This window comes from Bison bison, unplaced genomic scaffold (genome assembly GCF_000754665.1).
Source record: "Bison bison bison isolate TAMUID 2011002044 unplaced genomic scaffold, Bison_UMD1.0 scf7180017858048, whole genome shotgun sequence".
In the NCBI taxonomy this organism is placed as follows: Eukaryota; Metazoa; Chordata; class Mammalia; order Artiodactyla; family Bovidae; genus Bison; species Bison bison.
The window spans coordinates 4378431-4397146 of record NW_011488621.1 but is presented as its reverse complement, the minus strand read 5'-3'; the positions used below and the strand labels follow the sequence as shown (position 1 = coordinate 4397146).

General features: G+C 38.4%; 1 protein-coding gene across 1 annotated transcript in view; it reads left to right on the top strand.

Annotated features, from left to right (window-relative positions):
* The window catches only part of CNBD1 (cyclic nucleotide binding domain containing 1), a 531230-nt gene that overhangs the window by 36305 nt on the left and 476209 nt on the right, over positions 1–18716 (top strand). The window contains exon 3 of the mRNA XM_010862239.1: positions 17549–17656. Within this exon, the coding sequence (XP_010860541.1) occupies positions 17549–17656 (108 nt within the window). The remainder of the gene's footprint in view (positions 1–17548; positions 17657–18716) is intronic.

Here is an 18716-nt window from a genome sequence, read left to right as displayed (position 1 = left end):
ACTCTGTGCGACCCCATGATGGCAGCCCATCAGGCTCCACAGTCCCTGGGATTTTCCAGGCAAGAACGCTGAAGTGGGTTGCCATTTCCTTCTCCAATGCATGAAAGTGAAAAGTGAAAAGTGAAAGTGAAGTTGCTCAGTCTGTCCGACTCTTAGCGACCCCATGGACTGCAGCCTACAGGCTCCTCTGTCCATGGGATTTTCCAGGCAAGAGTATTGGAGTGGGGTGCCATTGCCTTCTCCACACATATGTCATAAACATTTTATAAATATTGTATCTCCTAATGTGCAAAGATAACATTCATATTTCTTTCAATTTTCATCAAATAAGTGTATAGATGGTACAACATTTGTAAGGCACATTCAACAAAAAAATCCAAAAGTGGTTGAAGAGAGTCAGATTTTATGACTTTTAGGGCAATCACATAAATATAATTGATAAGTAAACATTTTATGAAAAAGCTTATTATCCCCTGAGACTTGTGAGCAGAACTGAGAGGGATGTGGAAGACATACTGTGCTAGTTAGGATGGTCCCAGCTGCTGTTTGTTGTTGTTCAGTCGCTCAGCCGTGTCCAGCTCTTTGTGACCCCATGGACTGCAGCACGCCAGGCTTCCCTGTCCATCACCAACTCCCAGAGCTTCTTCAAACTCATGTCCATTGAGTCGGTGATGCCATCCAACCATCTTGTCCTCTGTTGTCCCCTTCTCCTCCTGCCCTCAATCTTTCCCAGCATCAGGGTCTTTTCTAATGAGTTAGTTTTTCGAATCAGGTGGCCAAAGTATTGGAGCTTCAGTTTTAGCATCAGTCCTTCCAATGAATATTCAGGACTGATTTCCTTTAGGATGGACTTTTTTTGATCTCCTTGCAGTTCAAGGGACTTTGAAGAATCTTCAACACCACAGTTCAAAAGCATCAGTTCTTCAGCGCTCAGCCTTCTTTAGGGTCCAACTCACATCCACACATGACTACTGGAAAAAAAATCATAGCTTTGACTAGACCTTAGTCAGCAAAGTATTGTCCCTACTTTTTAATATGATGTCTAGGTTGGTCATAGGTTTTCTTCCAAGGAGCAAGTGTCTTTTAATTTCATGGCTGCAGTCACCATCTGCAGTGATTTTGGAGCCCAAGAAAATGATGTGTGTCATTGTTTCCCATCTATTTGCTATGAAGTGCACTGATCTTAGTTTTTTGATTGTTGAGTTTCAAGCCAGCTTTTTCACTCTCCTCTTTCACCTTCATCAAGAAGCTCTTCTGTTCTTCTTTGCTTTCTGCCATAAGGTTGGTGTCATCTGCATATCTGGGGTTATTGATATTTCTCCAGGCAATCTTGATTCCAGCTTGTGCTTCATCCAGCCCAGAGTTTTGCATGATGTACTCTGCATTTAAGTTAAATAAGCAGGGTGACAATATACACCCCTAATATACTTATTTCCCATTTTTGAACCAGCCCATTGTCCCATGTCTGGTTTTAATTGTTGCTTCTTGACCTGCATACAGGTTTCACAGGAGTCAGATAAAGTGGTCTGGTATTCCCATCTCTTTTAGAATTTTCCACAGTTTGTTGTAATCCACATAGTTGAAGACTTTAGCATAGTCAATAAAGCAGAAGTAGATGTTTTTCTGGAATTCTCTTGCCTTTTCTGTGATCCAGTGGTTATTGTCAATTTGATCTCTAGTTCCTCTGCCTTTTCTTGTACACCTGGAAGTTCTTGGTTCATGCACTGCTGAAGCTTAGCTTAGAGAATTTTGAACATTACTTGCTAGCATGTGAAATGAGTGCAACTGTGCAATGGTTTGTACACTCTTTGACACTGCCTTTCAAGAATCAACATAATAGAATCTATTTCTTTTTCACATCAAACCCTATAATGCTGTTTTTGATTGGCAGGCTGTTTTTCTGGTTTAGGGACTCAGGCTTTCTCCAATCTTTTGCTCTCCGATTTTTTTCTGCTTATCTTCCAAGTTCTCCCTAATAATTTGCTTCATGCTGAAAGGAAAAAAGGTAGAGGATCTCTCATGGAAAGGATTTTTTTTGTGAAGTTGGGGAAAGATTTTGATGATCCCAGTCTGAAGTGGTACACATCCTTCACACCTTATCTTCCATATTCCATTGGCTAGAACTCAGCCAGATACCACAAGAAAGGTTAGGAAATGTCTCCTTCTGTGCCTAAGAAGAGAAGGTATGGTTTAGTGTAGTGTAGAGAAGTCTTTGAGATAAATATATGATATTAGATATTATACCTAGAGATGCTGTTATTACTAATCTCTTGCTTTAAGGATAAAGAAATGAGGCATATAAAGTTTAAATGACTGGCTATTTTACATAAAGTATAAAAATTACTATGCTATGCTATGCTAAGTCACTTCAGTCGTGTCTGACTCTGTGGGACCCCATAGATGGTAGCCTACCAGGGTCCCCCATCCCTGGGATTCTCCAGGCAGGAACACTGGAGTGGGGTGCCATTGCATTCTCTGAAAAATTAGTATACAAGTAGGTTATCTTAACCACAAGACTAGGATTCTTCATGGACTTCCCTGGTAGCTCAGGAGGTAAAGAATCTGCCCTGACTCAGATTCAATTCCTGAGTCAAGAAGTTCCCCTGGAGAAGGGAATGGCAACCCACTCCAGTATTCTTGCCTGGAGAATTCGATGGACAGACAGGGCATTTGCAGAGTCGGACACGACTGAGCAGATTCCTAATGTTACACAATCAAGGAACCCTCCCAAAGCTGTTACTCAGTTGGTGTTCTTCTCTCCGACCTCAGATAGATATCACCCCCAAAATTATTTTGATTGATCCACACACAGAAATTTAGACAGATTTGAAAGTAAGTTACTATCTTAGTCTGCTTGGGCTGCCAGAACATAGTACTTCTTTTTGTTGTTGTTCATTTGGGATGTCATGTCCAACGCTTTGCAACCCCATGGATGAAGCACACCAGGCTCCTCTGTCCTCCACTATCTCCCGGAGTTTCCTGAAATTCATGTCCATCCAGTTGATGATGCTGTCTAACCACCCCATCGTCTGCTCCCATCTTCTTTTTTTGCCTGCAATCCTTCCCAGAACCAGGATCTTTTCCAGTGAGTTGGTTATTCCCATCAGGTGGCTGAAGTAATGGAGCATCAGCTTTAGCATCAGTCCTTCCAATGAATGTTCAGTGTTGATTTCCTTTAGGATTGATTGACTTCATCTTCTTTCAGTCCAAGGGACTCTCTTGAGTCTTGTCCAGCACCATCATTCTAAAGCATTAATTCTTTGGTGCTCAGCTTTCCTTATGATCCAACTCTGACATCTGTACATGACTTCTGGAAAAACCATAGCTCTGCCCATTTGGACATTTTAACAAAGTCACATTCTCCCATTACAATGGTATCATCTACATATCTGAGGTTGTTGATCTTTCTCCCAGAAATTTTGATTCCAGCTTGTGCTTCATCCAGCCCAGCGTTTCACATGATGTACTATGGATAGAAGTTAAACAAGCAGGGTGACAGCATACAGTGTTGTGGTATTTCTTTCCCAATTTTGAATCGGCCAGCTGCTCCATGCCTGGTTCTAAATGCTGCTTTTTGACCCACATACAGATTTCTCAGGGGGCAGGTAAGGTACTCCCAACTCTTTAAGAATTTTCCACAGTTTGCTGTGATCTGCAGAGTCAAAGGCTTTAGTGTTCTCAAGGAAGCAGAAGTAGCTATTTTTCTGAAATTCTGTTGCCTTCTCCATGATCCAGTGAATGTTGGCAATTTGATCTCTGGTTCATCTTCCTCTTTGGAACCCAGTTTGTATATCTGGAAGTTCTCAGTTCACATAATGCTGAAGCCTCGCTTGAACAATTTTGAGCATAAACTTGCTAGGATTTGAAAGGAGCACAGTTGTATGGTAGTTTGAACATTCTTTGACATTGCCCTTCTTTGGGATTGGAATGAAAACTGAACTTTTTCAGTCCTGTGGCCACTGCTGAGTTTTCCAAATTTGCTAACATATTGAGTCCAGCACTTTCACAGCATCATCTTTCAGGATTTTAAATAGCTCAGCTGGAATTTCATTTCCTCCTCTAGCTTTGTTCATAGCAATTCTTCCTAAGGCCCACTTGACACTCCAGAATGTCTGACTCTAGTGAGTGACCACACCATCAGGCTTATCTGGGTGATTGAAACCTTTTCTATATAGTTCTTCTGTTTATTCTTGCTACCTCTTCTTAATCTCTTCTGTGTCTGTTAGATCTTTACAGTTTATGTGTTTTATCTTGCCCATCTCTGCATGAAATTTCCCTTTGATATCTCTAATTTTCTTGAAGCGATCTCTAGTGTTTTCCCATTCTATTGTTTTCCTCTATTTATTTCTTTGCATTGTTCACTTGAGAAAACTTTCGTCCTCTTCTCTGGAACTCTTCCCTCAATTCATGTCTTTTCCTTTCTCCCTTGCCTTTCACTTGTTTAAGTCCTCATGCTGTTAATATTTGTAAAAGTCTTCTCAGACAACCATTCTGCAGTCTTGAATTTCTTTTTCTTTGGAATGGTTTTGGTCACTGCCTCCTATACAATGTTACGAACCTCTATCCATAGTTCTTTAGGCATCTGTCTAGCAGATATAATTCCTTGAATCTATTTGTCACCTCCACTGTATAGTATAAGGGATTTGATTTAGGTCATGCCTGAGTGGCCTAGTGGTTTTTCTACTTTCTTCAGCATAATGCTATTAACTGTTTTAAATGTCAGAAACTCTCACAGTTCTGGAGGCCAGGCAGTCCGAGTCCAAGATGCGAGTTGATTCAGTTTCTGGTGGAGGTGCTCTTCCTAACTTGCACAGAGATGCCTTCTCTCCATGTTCTCCCTTGGCCTGTCTTTGGTGCTTGCATGTGGAGAGAGAGAGATCCTTCTTATTTCTCTGCTTTTATGGTCATCAATCATTTTGAATTGATTAGATATCGATTTGTACAATATAGTTTAGCCTTAATATCTCCTAAAATTTCTATCTCCAAATACAGATGAAATGGGGAACCAGGGCTTCAAAATAAATTTTGAAGGGGTCATAATTCAGTGTACAGCAGTTGCTAATATTCAAACATCACAAATTTTCACATATGTGTTCAGATTTCTGGCTTCTTAAGAAAATGCCCTGCAATATCTAACCACTTTGAACTTCCCTTATTACATGACAAAAGTGGGTTTAAGAGAAGGGCCATGGCTCCCGTTTTACGGGCATAATCTCTCCTGTTCACCACAGTCCTCACCTTTTGAAACCTGCTTGGCCAGGGTAAGCGTTTAATTTTATGATCCTTGAATATGTAGCATCTTGGACATGGTTTATATTTCTTGTGTGTAAAGCTATTGGTTTGTTTATTTTTACTGAAATATAATTGATTTATAAAATTTTATATTGTGTGTGTGTGTGTGTGTGTGTGTGTGAGCTCAGTCATGCCTGACTCTTTTTGACCCCATGAACTGAAGCCCACCAGGCTCCTCTCTCCATGGAATTTTCCAGGCAAGAATTACTTTCAGGTATACTGCATGGTGGTTCGGTATTTTTGCAGACTATATTCCATTAAAAGTTATTACAAAACAATGGTTATAACTCCCTTGCTATATAATATATCTTTGTGGCTAATCTATTTTATGTAAGAGTTTGTATCTCTTAATTCCATACCCCTATCTTGTGCCTCCTTGCTTCTTTCTTCTTACTGATAAACAAGATTTAAAAAAAATATGTATCTCTGAATCTGTTGTGCTGAATACTTTCTTTTTATTTTTTAGATTCCACAAAGACTGTGCAAAATGCACAGTATTTGTCTGACATTTCACTAAGCATAATATTTTCTAGGTTCAGCTACATTGCTGCAAAAGGCAGAATTTTGTTTTCATTGTTGTTGTTCAGTTGCTCAGTCATGTCTGACTCTTTGCAACTGCATAGACTGCAGCATGCCAGACTTTCCTATCCTTCACTATCTCTGAGAGTTTGCTCAAACTCATGTCCATTGAGTCAATGATGCCTTCCAACCATCTCCTCCTCTGTCACCCCCTTCTCCTCTTGCCCTCAGTCTTTCCCAGCATCAGAGTCTTTTTCAATGAATCTGCATTTTGCATCAGGTGGCCAAGGTATTGGATTTCCAGCTTCAGCATCAGTCCTTCCAATGAATATTCAGGATTGATTTCCTCTAGGATCGACAGGTCTAATTACCTTGCTGTCCAAGGGACTCTCAAGAGGCTTCTGATGAGTAATATTCTAAAAATATATGACTTCCCCAGTGGCTCAGATGGTAAAGCGTCTGCCTACAATGTGAGAGGCCGGTGTTCAATCCCTGGGTTGGGAAGATCTCCTGGAGAAGGAAATGGCAACCCACTCCAGTATTCTTGCCTGGAAAATGGATGGAAGAGCCTAGTAGGCTACAGTCCACAGGGTCACAAAATCTTGGGCTTAAGCCATCCTGCAGAAGGGATTAAGAATTCCTGCAGTGTTTATATGGTGTTTGGTGCCAATCAGAGCAGCAGTCCCCAACCTTTTTGGCACCAGGGACTGGTTTCACAGAAGACAATTTTTTGGTGGATGGCAGGGTGGTGGTTTCAGGATGATTCAAGCATGTTACATTTATTGTAGGCTTTATTTCTATTATTATTACATTGGGATATATAATGAAATAATTGTACAATTCACCATAATATGGAATCAGATCATCAGGTATTAGATTCTCATAAGGACTTTGCAACCTGAATCCTTTGCATGCACAGTTGCCAGTAGGGTTCGATCTCCTCTCTCTCTATATACCATATCTTTTTTATCCATTCATTTATTGGTGGACACTTGGGTTGCTTCCATATCTTATTTATTGTAAATAGTGCTATAAACTTTGGGAGGCATGTATCTTTCCAAATTAGTGCTTACATTTTTTTCCAGATATATTCCCAGCAGTGGAATTGCTGGATAATATTTTAGTTATAGTTCTAACTTTTTGAGGAAATTCTATAGTGTTTTACATAGCTGTCTTACCAATTTATTTTCCCACCACCAGTGTACAAGTGTTCCCCTTTCCCCGTATTCTCAGTAACATTTATTTATTTATTTATTTTTTTGATAACAGCCATTTCAGCAGGTGCAAGGTGATACCTCATTGTGGCTTGAATTTGCATTTCTGTAGAAATTAGATTTTTATCTCATTTTCATATGTCTGTTAGCCATCTGAACTTCTTCTGTGGAAAAAGAACTATCCAGGACTATTGCCCATTATCAGTTGGGTTGTTTGTTTGTTTCTTGATACTGACTCTTACAAGCTGTTTACATATTTTGGATTTTATACCCAGGCTGCTCATGTCATTTGTAAATAGATTCTCCAATTCTGTTTGCTGTCTTTTTGTATTGTTGACAGTATCTTTTGCTTTGGAAAGGATTTTAAGCTTAATTAGGTCCCATTTGTTTATTTTTGCTTTTATTTCTGTTGGCTTAGGAGTTCAGTTGAGTTCAGTTGCTCAGTCCTGTCTGATTCTTTGCAACCCCATGGAGTGCAGCATGCCAGGCCTCCCTGTCCATCACCAACTCCTGGAGATTACTAAAACATGTCCATTGAGTCGGTGATGCCACCCAACCATCTTATCCTCTGTCGTCCCCTTCTCTTCCCATCTTCAATCTTTCCCAGCATCAGGGTCTTTTCAAATGAGTCAGTTCTTTGCATCAGGTGGCCAAAGTATTGGAATTTCAGCTTCAATATCAGTCCTTCCCATGAACACCCAAGACTGATCTCCTTTAGGATGGACTGGTTGCATCTCCTTTCAGTCCAAGGGATTCTCAAGAGTCTTCTCCAACAACACAGTTCAAAAGCATCAATTCTTTGGCACTCAGCTTTCTTCACAGTCCAACTCTCACATCAATACATGACTACTGGAAAAACCATAGCTTTGACTAGATGGACCTTTGTTGGCAAAGTAATGTCTCTGCTTTTCAATATGCTATCTAGGTTGGTCATAACTTTCCTTCCAAGGAGTAAGTGTCTTTTAATTTCATGGCTGCAATCACCATCTGCAGTGATTTTGGAGCCCAAAAAAATAAAGTCTGACACAGTTTCCCCATCTATTTCCCATGAAGTGGTGGGACCAGATGCCATGACTTTAGTGTTCTGAATGTTGAGTTTTAAGCCAACTTTTTCACTCTCCTCTTTCACTTTCATCAAGAGGCTCTTTAATTCTTTTTCACTTTCTGCCATAAGGGTGATGTCATCTGCATATCTGAGGTTATTGATATTTCTCCCAGCAATCTTGATTCCAGCTTGTGTTTCTTCCAGCCCAGCATTTCTCATGATGTACTCTGCATATAAGTTAAATAAGCAGGGTGGCAATATACAGCCTTGACGTACTCCTTCCCCTATTTGGAGCCAGTCTGTTGTTCCATGTCCAGTTCTAACTGTTGCTTCCTGACCTGCATACAAATTTCTCAAAGGCAGGTCAAGTGGTCTGGTGCCATCTCTTTCAGAATTTTCCACAGTTTATTGTGATCCACACAGTCAAAGGCTTTGGCACAATCAATAAAGAAGGAATAGATGTTTTTCTGGAACGCTCTTGCTTTTTCCATGATTCAGCAGATGTTGGCAATTTGATCTCTGGTTCCTCTGCCTTTTCTAAAACCAGCTTGAACATCTGCAAGTTCACAGTTCACATATTGCTGAAGCCTGGCTTGGAGAATTTTGACCATTACTTTACTAGCGTGTGAGATGAGTGCAATTGTGCAGTAGTTTGAGCATTCTTTGGCATTGCCTTTCTTCAGGATTGGAATGAAAACTGACATTTACTAGTCCTGTGGCCACTGTTGAGTTTTCCACATTTGCTGACATACTGAGTTACAGCAATTTCACAGCATCATCTTTTAGAATTTTAAATAGCTCAGCTGGAATTCCATCACCTTCACTAGCTTTGTTTGTAGTGATGCTTCTTAAGGCCCACTTGACCTCACATTCCAGGATGTCTGGCTCTAGGTGAGTGATCACACCATTGTAATTATCTGGGTCATGAAGATCTTTTTCGTATAGTTCCTCTATGTATTCTTGCCACCTCTTCTTAGGAGAGAGACCCAAAAACTACTGCTATGATTTTCAGTATTCTGCCTATATTGTGTCGAGAAGTTTTATGGTTCCAAGTCCTACATTTAGGCATTTAATCCATTTGAGTTTATTTGTATGGTTTAAGGAAATGTTCTAATTTCATTTTTTTCACATGTGGCCGTCTAGGTTTCACAGTATCACTTTTTGAAGAGGCTGTCTTTTCTCTGTTGCATACTCTTGCCTCATTTGGTGAAGATTAACTGGTCAGAGATGTTTGGGTTTATTTCTGGTTTCTCGTTTCTGTTCCGTGAATCTCGATGTCTGTTTTCTGTGCCCATATCATGCTGTTTTGATTACTGTAGATTTGTAGGATCGTCAGAAGTCTGGGAGGGTGATAATCCCAACTTCTTTTGTTTGCTTATTTTAAGATTGCTTTGGCTATTGGGGGTTTTGTGGCTTCATATGCATTTTAGAATTATTCTAGTTCTGTAAAAAATGTCATGGGTATTTTAATAGGTGTTGCATTAAATTTGTGGACTACTTTGGGTAATATAAACAGAATACACAGAAGAACTATAAAAAAAGAGATGGCTGGATGGCATCACCGACTTGATGGCCATGAGTCTGAGTAAACTCCAAGAGTTGGTGATGGACAGGGAGGCCTGGCCTGCTGCAGTCCATGGGGTCGCAAAGAGTCAGAACTAACCTGGGTAGTGTGGCCACTTTAGCAATGTTAATTCTTCCACTGTAAGAGAATGGGACATATTTACAAGTCTTTGTATTATTTTTAATTTCCTTTATCATGTTTTATAATTTTTAGAGTACAGTTCTTTCACCTCCTTAATTATGTTTATTCCTAGACATTTTATTTTGATGAGAGTTTATAGGGTTTTTTTACTATATCTTTCTGATAGTTTATTATTAGTGTATAGAAAAGTAACATATTATTTTATTTAAACTTGTATCCTGCTTCTTTTCTGAATTTATATTTTTTAGTTCTATAATTTTTTTGGTAGAGACTTTAGGGTTTTGTATGTAAAGTATCATGATATCTGAAAAATGGGGACATTTCAACTTCTTCCTTTCCAATTTGGATTCCATTTGTTTCTTTTTCTTATCTAATTGTTGTGGTTAGAGCTTCCAATTCTATTAATATGTCAAATAAAAGTGATGATAGTTGGCATCCTTTTCTTGCTCCTGATTTTATCAGAGAGGGTTTTAGCTTTTCACCTTTGAGTATGTTACCTGTGGATTTGTTTTGAATGGCTTTTATTATTTTGAAATATGGTCTCTCTATATCTATTTCAATGAGAGCTTTTATAATGAATCTGCATTGAATTTTGCTGAATGCTTCCCTGCATCATTTGAGACGGTCATGTGAGCTTTATTCTTCGTTTTGTCAGAGTGCTCTATCACAGTGATTAATTTGTGAATATTGAACTAACCTCACATCCCTGGAGTAAGTCCAACTTGATCATGGTGTATGATCCTTTTTATATATTGTTAGATTCAGTTTGCTAGTATTTTGTTGAGGGTTTTTATATCTATGTTCATTGGGGATAATGGGGGGGTAATGCTCCCCCCTATAATTTTAGGGGCGAGCATCTTTGTCTAGTTTTGGTATCAGGGTAATAGTGGCCTCATAAAATGGGTAGTGTTCCCTTCTCTTTCTTTTTTTGGAACAGTTTGAGAGGGACAGGCATTAGCTTTTCTTTATATGTCTGGTAGAGTTCTGCTGTGAAGCCATCCAGTTCTGTATTTTTGTTTTCTGGAACTTTTTCGATGACGGATTCAGTTTCACAGCTAATGATTGATCTGTTCAGATTGTTTATTTCTTTCTGATTTAGTCTTGGAAGATGGCATGCTTCTAGAAATTTGTCAAATTTTTCCAGATTGTCCAATTTGTTGGCATGTAGCTTTTCATAATATTCTCTTATGATTTTCATATCTGTGTTATATTGATGGTGATTTCTCCTCTTTATTACTTATCTTGTTTATTTTGATCTTTCTCTTTTATTCTTGAAGAGCCTTGTTAAATCTTAACAATTTTGTTTATCTTAAAAAGAACTCTTTGTTTCATTAATCTTTTAATTTTTTTTTTTTTGAGAGTGGGGTCTCCACTTTATTTATTTCCCCTCTGATCTTTAATTATGATGTATCTTGGTGTTGGTCTGCTTGGGTTCATCTTGGGTTCATCACCCTCTATACTTCTGGTATCTGGATATCTATTTCCTTTTTCAGGTTTTGGAAATTTCAGCCATTATTTTTTCAAATACTTTATTGATCCCCTTCTCTCTCTCTCTCATCTTCTTCTGGAACTGCTATTATGAAAATGTCAGTATGCTTAATGTTATCACAGGGATCTCTTACATTTTTTTCATAATTTTTCTTTTTGCTATTCTTATTGCATGATTTCCATTGTTCTATCTTATAGATCACTTATGTGTTCTTCTGTATAACTTAGTCTGCTATTCATTCCTTCTACTGTTTTATTTCAGCTAGTAAATTGGGTCTTTTTTATATTTTCTAGTTCCGTATTAACATTCTGACTGAGTATGTTGATTTTTTCCCCTTAATTTAGCTACCATTTTTAATATCAATGCTATGAATTCTTTTGTGGTAAATTGTTTATATCTGTTTCATTTATTTTTTCAAGTGTTTTCTCTTATTCTTTCAAATGAGGTCAGTTCCTCTGCCTTTTCATTTTTCTTAACTTTCTCTGCCCATGTGATTTTATGGGAAACAGTTACCTCTTGTGGTCTTGAAGGATTGCTATTAAATGAGGGCACACCTATACAGACTGCATGTACCCAGTACTTTTGGTAAAGAAGTTGAATTTACGTGGATGCAAGTTGTGGTTTTCTTCAGGGTATTCTATCAGCTCTGACTTTGGTAGGGGATGTGATGGGGATGGAGGCGCTCGAGGTGCAGGGGGTTATGAAATAGGATTTTCCTGCTTCTCAGTCACCATCATCAACCAATGGGAGTGCGATGTGATCTCAAGTTGCTGGAGCAGGAGCCTTGTGGTTCAGGCCCCAGATGGCTCTGTTACCTTCAAGTGTGCTGTTTTACCCTCTCCCTTTCACCAGACCTCTTGTCCCAGAGGAGGTCCTGGTGAAGCAAGGGGGACTTGGGCTGGCCTCAAGCAGAGCTACAAGATGTCTCTGATGTGCTACTATGCAGACACTTGCAATTGCTTCCCTTGCTGCACTTAGATGTAGCCTTCAGTTCAAGACCACTTTGTCCCTCACAGGTAATCACTGCCCCCAGCCTCCACTCCCACTCTGTTATGGAGCTATCCCACAAGTAGAGGAGAGCCCATGCAAGCTCTCAGTATACACTGGTGGGTAAGGCGTGAGCTGCTGTCAGAGATATGGGCTGCTTCTAATGCACTGCTTCAGTAAGTGCAAACAGCAGTCGCTGCCGCCCCACCCAGACTCTTCCCGGTACCCTGTGGCCTCTGCCCCCCGTATGCACATCTTTCCCTACTCATGGCCTCCCCAGGTCCTGTGCCACTCTGTGTCATTGAGGGAGGAAGAATGCATGTTTGTTTGACTGGGGATGAGATACATGCCAGGGTATAACCATAGGGTTAGGTTCAGGTTAGAATTAGCCAACTGGTTTTCTGCGTGAATGGAGTCCCGGTTTTCCGCAGCCCACCTTTTAGCTTCAGCAGTCCTCCAGTGAGCCGAGGAGGCTCCTGTTTCCCATGTAGGACCTCTGGGCTGAGACCCCCACACCCAGATCGGGTGTCCCCCTTGTTGTCTCCCTTTTCCTCTGAGTCCTTTCCTGGGGCACGGTCTGACCTAATCATTTTCATTCCCTTGCCACCTGATTATGTGTGCATATTTCTTACAGCCTTGGTTGAACAGGATTCCTTCTGCCAGTTTCTAGTTAATTTTCAATGCGGATTGTTCTTCATATACATATGTTTCGTGTGTGTGTTTCCTTTTTTTTTAATTGAAGGATAATTGCTTTATAGAATTTTGCTGTTTTCCATCAAACCCCAACATGAATCAGCCACAGGTATACATATTCCCCTTCCCTTTTGAACCTCCCTCCCATCTTCCTGCCCATCCCACTCCTCTAGGTTGATGCAGAGCCCCTGTTTGAGTTTCCTGAGACATAACAGCAAATTCCTTTCAGCCATCTATTTTACATACGGTAATGTAAGTTTCCACATTACTCTTTCCATACATCTCATCCTTTCCTCCCCTCTCCCATGCCCATTAGTCTGTTTGTTTTCTATATCTGTTTCTCCATTGCTCCCCTGTAAATAAATTCTTTGGAACCATTTTTCTAGATTCTGTATATGTGCGTTAGAATACGATATTTATCTTTCTCAATCTGACTCACTTCCTTCTGTATAATAAGTTCAACTGCCTCATCAGAACTGAGTCCAGTGCATTCCTTTTTATGGCTGAGTAATATTCCATTGTGTATATGTACCACAACCTCTTTATCCATTCATCTATCGATGGGCATCTAGGTTGTTTCCATGTTCTAGCTATTGTAAATAGTGCTGCAATGAACAGTGGGATACATGTGTCTTTTTCAACCCTGGTTTCCTCAGGGTACATGCCTACGAGTGGGATTGCTGGGTCATATGGTGGTTTTATTCTTAGTTTTTTAAGGAATCTCCAAACCGTCTTCCATAGTGGCTGCATCAGTTTACATTCCCACCAACAATGCAAGAGCTTTCCCTTTCCACACTCTCCCCAGGATTTATTGTTTGTAGACTTTGATGATGGCCATTCTGACCTGTGTGAGGTGATATCTCATTGTGGTTTTTGATTTGCCTTTCTCTAATAATAAGCAATGTTGAGCATCTTTTCATACATATCTATTTTTGGTGTGTTTGAGTGGGGAGATAAGCTACACATCTTCTTACTCCACAGTCTTGATTGATCTCCTAAAGCTATAGGTTTTCTCATGTATCTTTTCTTTATCTGCTTGAAGAATTTGGAGTTTTTTCCTTGTAGGTGAATTTCCTTGCAGATTAACCTCAATGAAATGACCAATTTTATTCATAGGCAGTGTCTACGCACACCATGGGAAAATATAAGTATCTTCTGGACAGCGCTCAAATTGTCAAGTAGTTATTTGGATCCATGATCTACTCTCCAACCCTACTGTAGTTCTAAATCTTTCTTTGTCCTTGGCTTTCTAATTATATTTATTTCATGTTTCTTCAAATCTACTTCTCACCCACATTCACATGCATTCATGTACAAATTTCACACGGTTTTAAACAAAAATGCATTCTGACTAAACACATAGGATTGTATGATTTTGTTTCAACAAGAAACTCAGAAATAGGAGTAGTCTGCATTTTGTGATATGGAACAGCCATCAGAGCATTATTTGGCACATAGGACCTCATTCTGAAGACTGATTCTAGCATTTAACTCTTCCATTTTAACCTTTCCACATCTTTCACTTCTTGGGAACATTACTTTGGAGACACAAATTATAAACACCAGTTACATGTACACCAGCCATCACACTTTGAAAATTCTCAAGGGTTACATGAAGCAAACATCTTAGCCATACATAGAAAAGAACAAAAGTGAATATTTTAGCACTTTGATACAAATTTCTTAGCCACTCCAAAGATGATTTATGTAGATTACCAATTGGAATAAGGTTCCAAGTCTTGGAACACTGGATCCATGTAGAATAATAAAAAGATTATGCTTTTGTACTCCTTTGGGCCTCAGTATTATAGTCTAGAAAACGTAGATGACAGTAAGAGTATTAGCTAATAAAATGGTATAAGAATTAAATGATCAGATACATGCAAACTGCCTAGAATAGTGCCTTGACACATAGTAAGAACTGACATGTTGATTATTTAGTAGGGTAGCATATCCAAAAGTTTGAGAAAATGGGTTTAGAAGTCAATTTAATTTTCATATGTACCCTTTATCCTCTATTTCCTAGTTAAATGAGTTAGGCAAATTAATATTACTTTTGTAGTTTATGTGTAAGTGGAATTAAATAATACCAATCTTTTCAGCTTGAACCAGGTTGAGAAACATATATGCAGGAAGCAACAGTTAGAACTGGACATGGAATGGCAGACTGGTTCCAAATAGGAAAAGGAGTATGTCAAGGCTGTATATTGTCACCCTGCTTATTTGACTTCTATGCAGAGTACATCATGAGAAACACTGGACTGGAAGAAGCACAAGCTGGAATCAAGATTGCTGGGAGAAATATCGATAAACTCAAATACGCAGATGACATCACCCTTATGGAAGAAAGTGAAGAGGAACTAAAAAGCCTCTTGATGAAAGTGAAAGTGGAGAGTGAAAAACTTGGCTTAAAGCTCAACATTCCGAAAACAAAGATCATGGTATCTGGTCCCATCACTTCAGGGCAAATAGATGGGGAAAAAGTGGAAACAGTGGAAACAGTGACAGACTTTATTTTTGGGGGCTCCAAAATCACTGCAGATGGTGATTGCAGCCATGAAATTAAAAGACGTTTACTCTTTGGAAGAAAAAGGAGTCATGACCAACCTAGATAGCATATTCCAAAGCAGAGATATTACTTTGCCAACAAAGGTCTGTCTAGTCAAGTCTATGGTTTTTCCAGTAGTCATGTATGGATGTGAGAGTTGGACTGTGAAGACAGCTGAGCACTGAAGAATTGATGCTTTTGAACTGTGGTGTTGGAGAAGACTCTTGAGAGTTCCTTGGACTGCAGGGAGAGCCAACCAGTCCATCTTAACAGAGACCAGTACTGGGTGTTCATTGGAAGGACTGATGCTAAAGCTGAAACTCCAATATTTTGGCCACCTCATGCGAAAAGTTGACTCGTTGGAAAAGACCCTGATGCTGGGAGGGATTGAGGGCAGGAGGAGAAGGGGACAACAAAGGATGAGATGGCTGGATGGCATCACTGACTCAATGCACATGAGTTTGGGTGAACTCCGGGTGTTGGTGATGGACAGGGAGGCCTGGCATGCTGCAATTCATGGGGTCACAAAGAGTCGGACACGACTAAGCAACTGAACTAACTGAACTTAATCTTTTCATGTTATATAAATATAGAATTAGAGAAAAGTAATGTAAAGACCTTAGCAAAATGTTTGTCATATAAGAAATAACAATCCAAAAAACAGATGATTGCAAAATGTGTGTTCCAGATAGAAAAAGAAAGAAAGAAAGAAAGAAAGAAAGATCTTAGGAAATTTCCCAATGGTTTCAGTGATTGGAGTTTAGAAAAACAGTAGATTCTTGGTCCGTGCATCTCTACAGAGTCTGAGTAGGAATGAAAATTTCTAATGTCATATAAATCACACATTGCATTATTTGAATCAGTTAAGTTAAATTAAATAGGATTCTTAAAGTATATACTCTGTTTTGTGTAAAGAATTAACATAGTACTTTATGAACTCAGGCCAAGAGAAAAAAGATGCTACAAATATTTTAAAGTGTGGTGCTGTTATTTACATTGACAATGAAACATGGAAATCTTGAAGACTTTTATATGCAATGTCATGAGGCAAATGTTGATTAAGACGTTTGTCAATGTTCAATTTTAAGTATGATAATTTTTGATAATTATTGATGCAAGCTGTCGAGATGAGCACTCAATATTCTAAAAAACTGACCAAATTTTCATGATGTTGTCAGTTAAAAATTGAATGAAGCAGACTTTTCAGAAACAAGTGTCATTACCTAACACTGACAATTTGCTATATTTCATTAGATTTTGTTATTCACATATTAAAATATTTTCACTGGATTGAAACCTGTATACAAGTAGGAATCACCTGGAGGTTGATATTTAAAATAAAGAAGACTACCCAGACTCTACCTTTGGAGATCTTGCTTCATCAGGAAAAGGATCAGAAAACTATCTTTAAAAAACACCTGAGATGAGTCCAGTGATCTGGATTTCAGAAATGCTGAAATACTGCTTGAAAACATCTTTATTCTGATCCTAAAACAATAGCACATGAGATTTTCATAAATAATCGCAAAGATTCAGATAACTATACTTTGAATAATGTGTATGTAAACTATATATGTGGAGAAGGGAATGGCAACCCACTCCAGTTTTCTTGCCTGGAGAATTCCATGGACAGAGGAGCCTGGTGGGCTACAGTCCATGGGGTCGCAAAGAGTCAGACACAACTGAGCAACTAATACTAATACAATACTAAACTATATATGAATCATCTTGGGAGAATTTTAATTATGTGGTATATTTTATAAGCACTTTAATAAATTACAGAAATAAAATTTTAAGAAGACTCAGCTAAAAAAATAATTTTTTGACAATTAGCATTACCCTAAATTTATTATTCTTAAAATATTTCTCAGTGAAACACACTACAGACAATTTTTATAGTGGATATTTTTTAAGCATAAAATGTTTATGCTTCATATTTTTGTCACTTGCTTTTTTAGACTAAATAGTATAGAATTAAGTTGTATATATTGAGTTTAAAATCTTTCTTTCAGAAGCCTTATGGCACTTATAATAATTTCTCTCTCTCTCTTTTAAGCCGAACCAATATTCTATCAGCACACAATGTGTTTATGAAGCAATATCCTAAAATATTCTTGCAGAAAAAAGTCAGGCTGCCTAAACTTTTCAAAGAGGAAGAGACAAGGTAATGATGTCTTCTTCTGAAAGCAAGCCTTTGTGTGTGCGGATGTGTGTGTGTGTGCAGATGTGTGTGAGTGCACGGAAGAACATGTGGAACTCAATACTGAGTGTTTGATCAGTTCCCAGTACTCCATGTTACGGATCCTCCAGGAAAATGGATATTAGTGAGGAAGGCTGAATTCCTACCATAATTCTTCAGGCATTTTAATTAGGTTATATGATAACTGGGACTAATAAATATGTGTAACTTCCCGAATTTTTTCATTAAACAACTATCCCTATACAATAATCTTAATAAGATAAAATACGATTAGGAATGAGAATATAGTAAATGATACAGAGAAAACTAAATAAATTATAATTTGTGAGAGAATATTTCATGTAACCTGAGAATAATCTAGATGTTTCTGGTTCATTTTGTAAAAAATACATACTACTAAAATTATTCAAGATGACATAAATAAAAGTAATTATGGTATGAATAAAAGAGTTGTAAAAATAACTCTTCAAAAGTATTTTTGAAGCCAAAATAGAACAAAAGCAAAAATTAAAAACTCATAGTCTCAGTGATATGACTAGATGTTCTTTTTAAGAAAAGGTACTTTCTATGCAATTTAATATTTTTGGAGTATAGAAAATGAATATAGGTTGTGTATTTGCCATGCCTGTAAAGCAAGATTTCACAAGAATAGCATAAATAAGAAATATCAGTTTTTAGTTATGACTATTAAGACTCTACACATGGACATCACCAGATGGTCAACACCGAAATCAGATTGAGTATAGCCTTTGCAGCCAAAGATGGAGAAACTCTATACAGTCAGCAAAAACAAGACAGGGAGCTGACTGTGGCTCAGATCATGAACTCCTTATTGCCAAATTCAGACTTAAATTGAAAGTAGGGAAAACGACTAGACCATTCAGGTATGACCTATATCAAATCCCTTACATTATACAGTGGAAGTGAGAAATAGATTTAAGGGACTAGATCTGATAGACAGAGTGCCTGATGAACTATGGATGGAGGTTTGAAACACTGTACAGGGGACAGGGATCAAAACCAT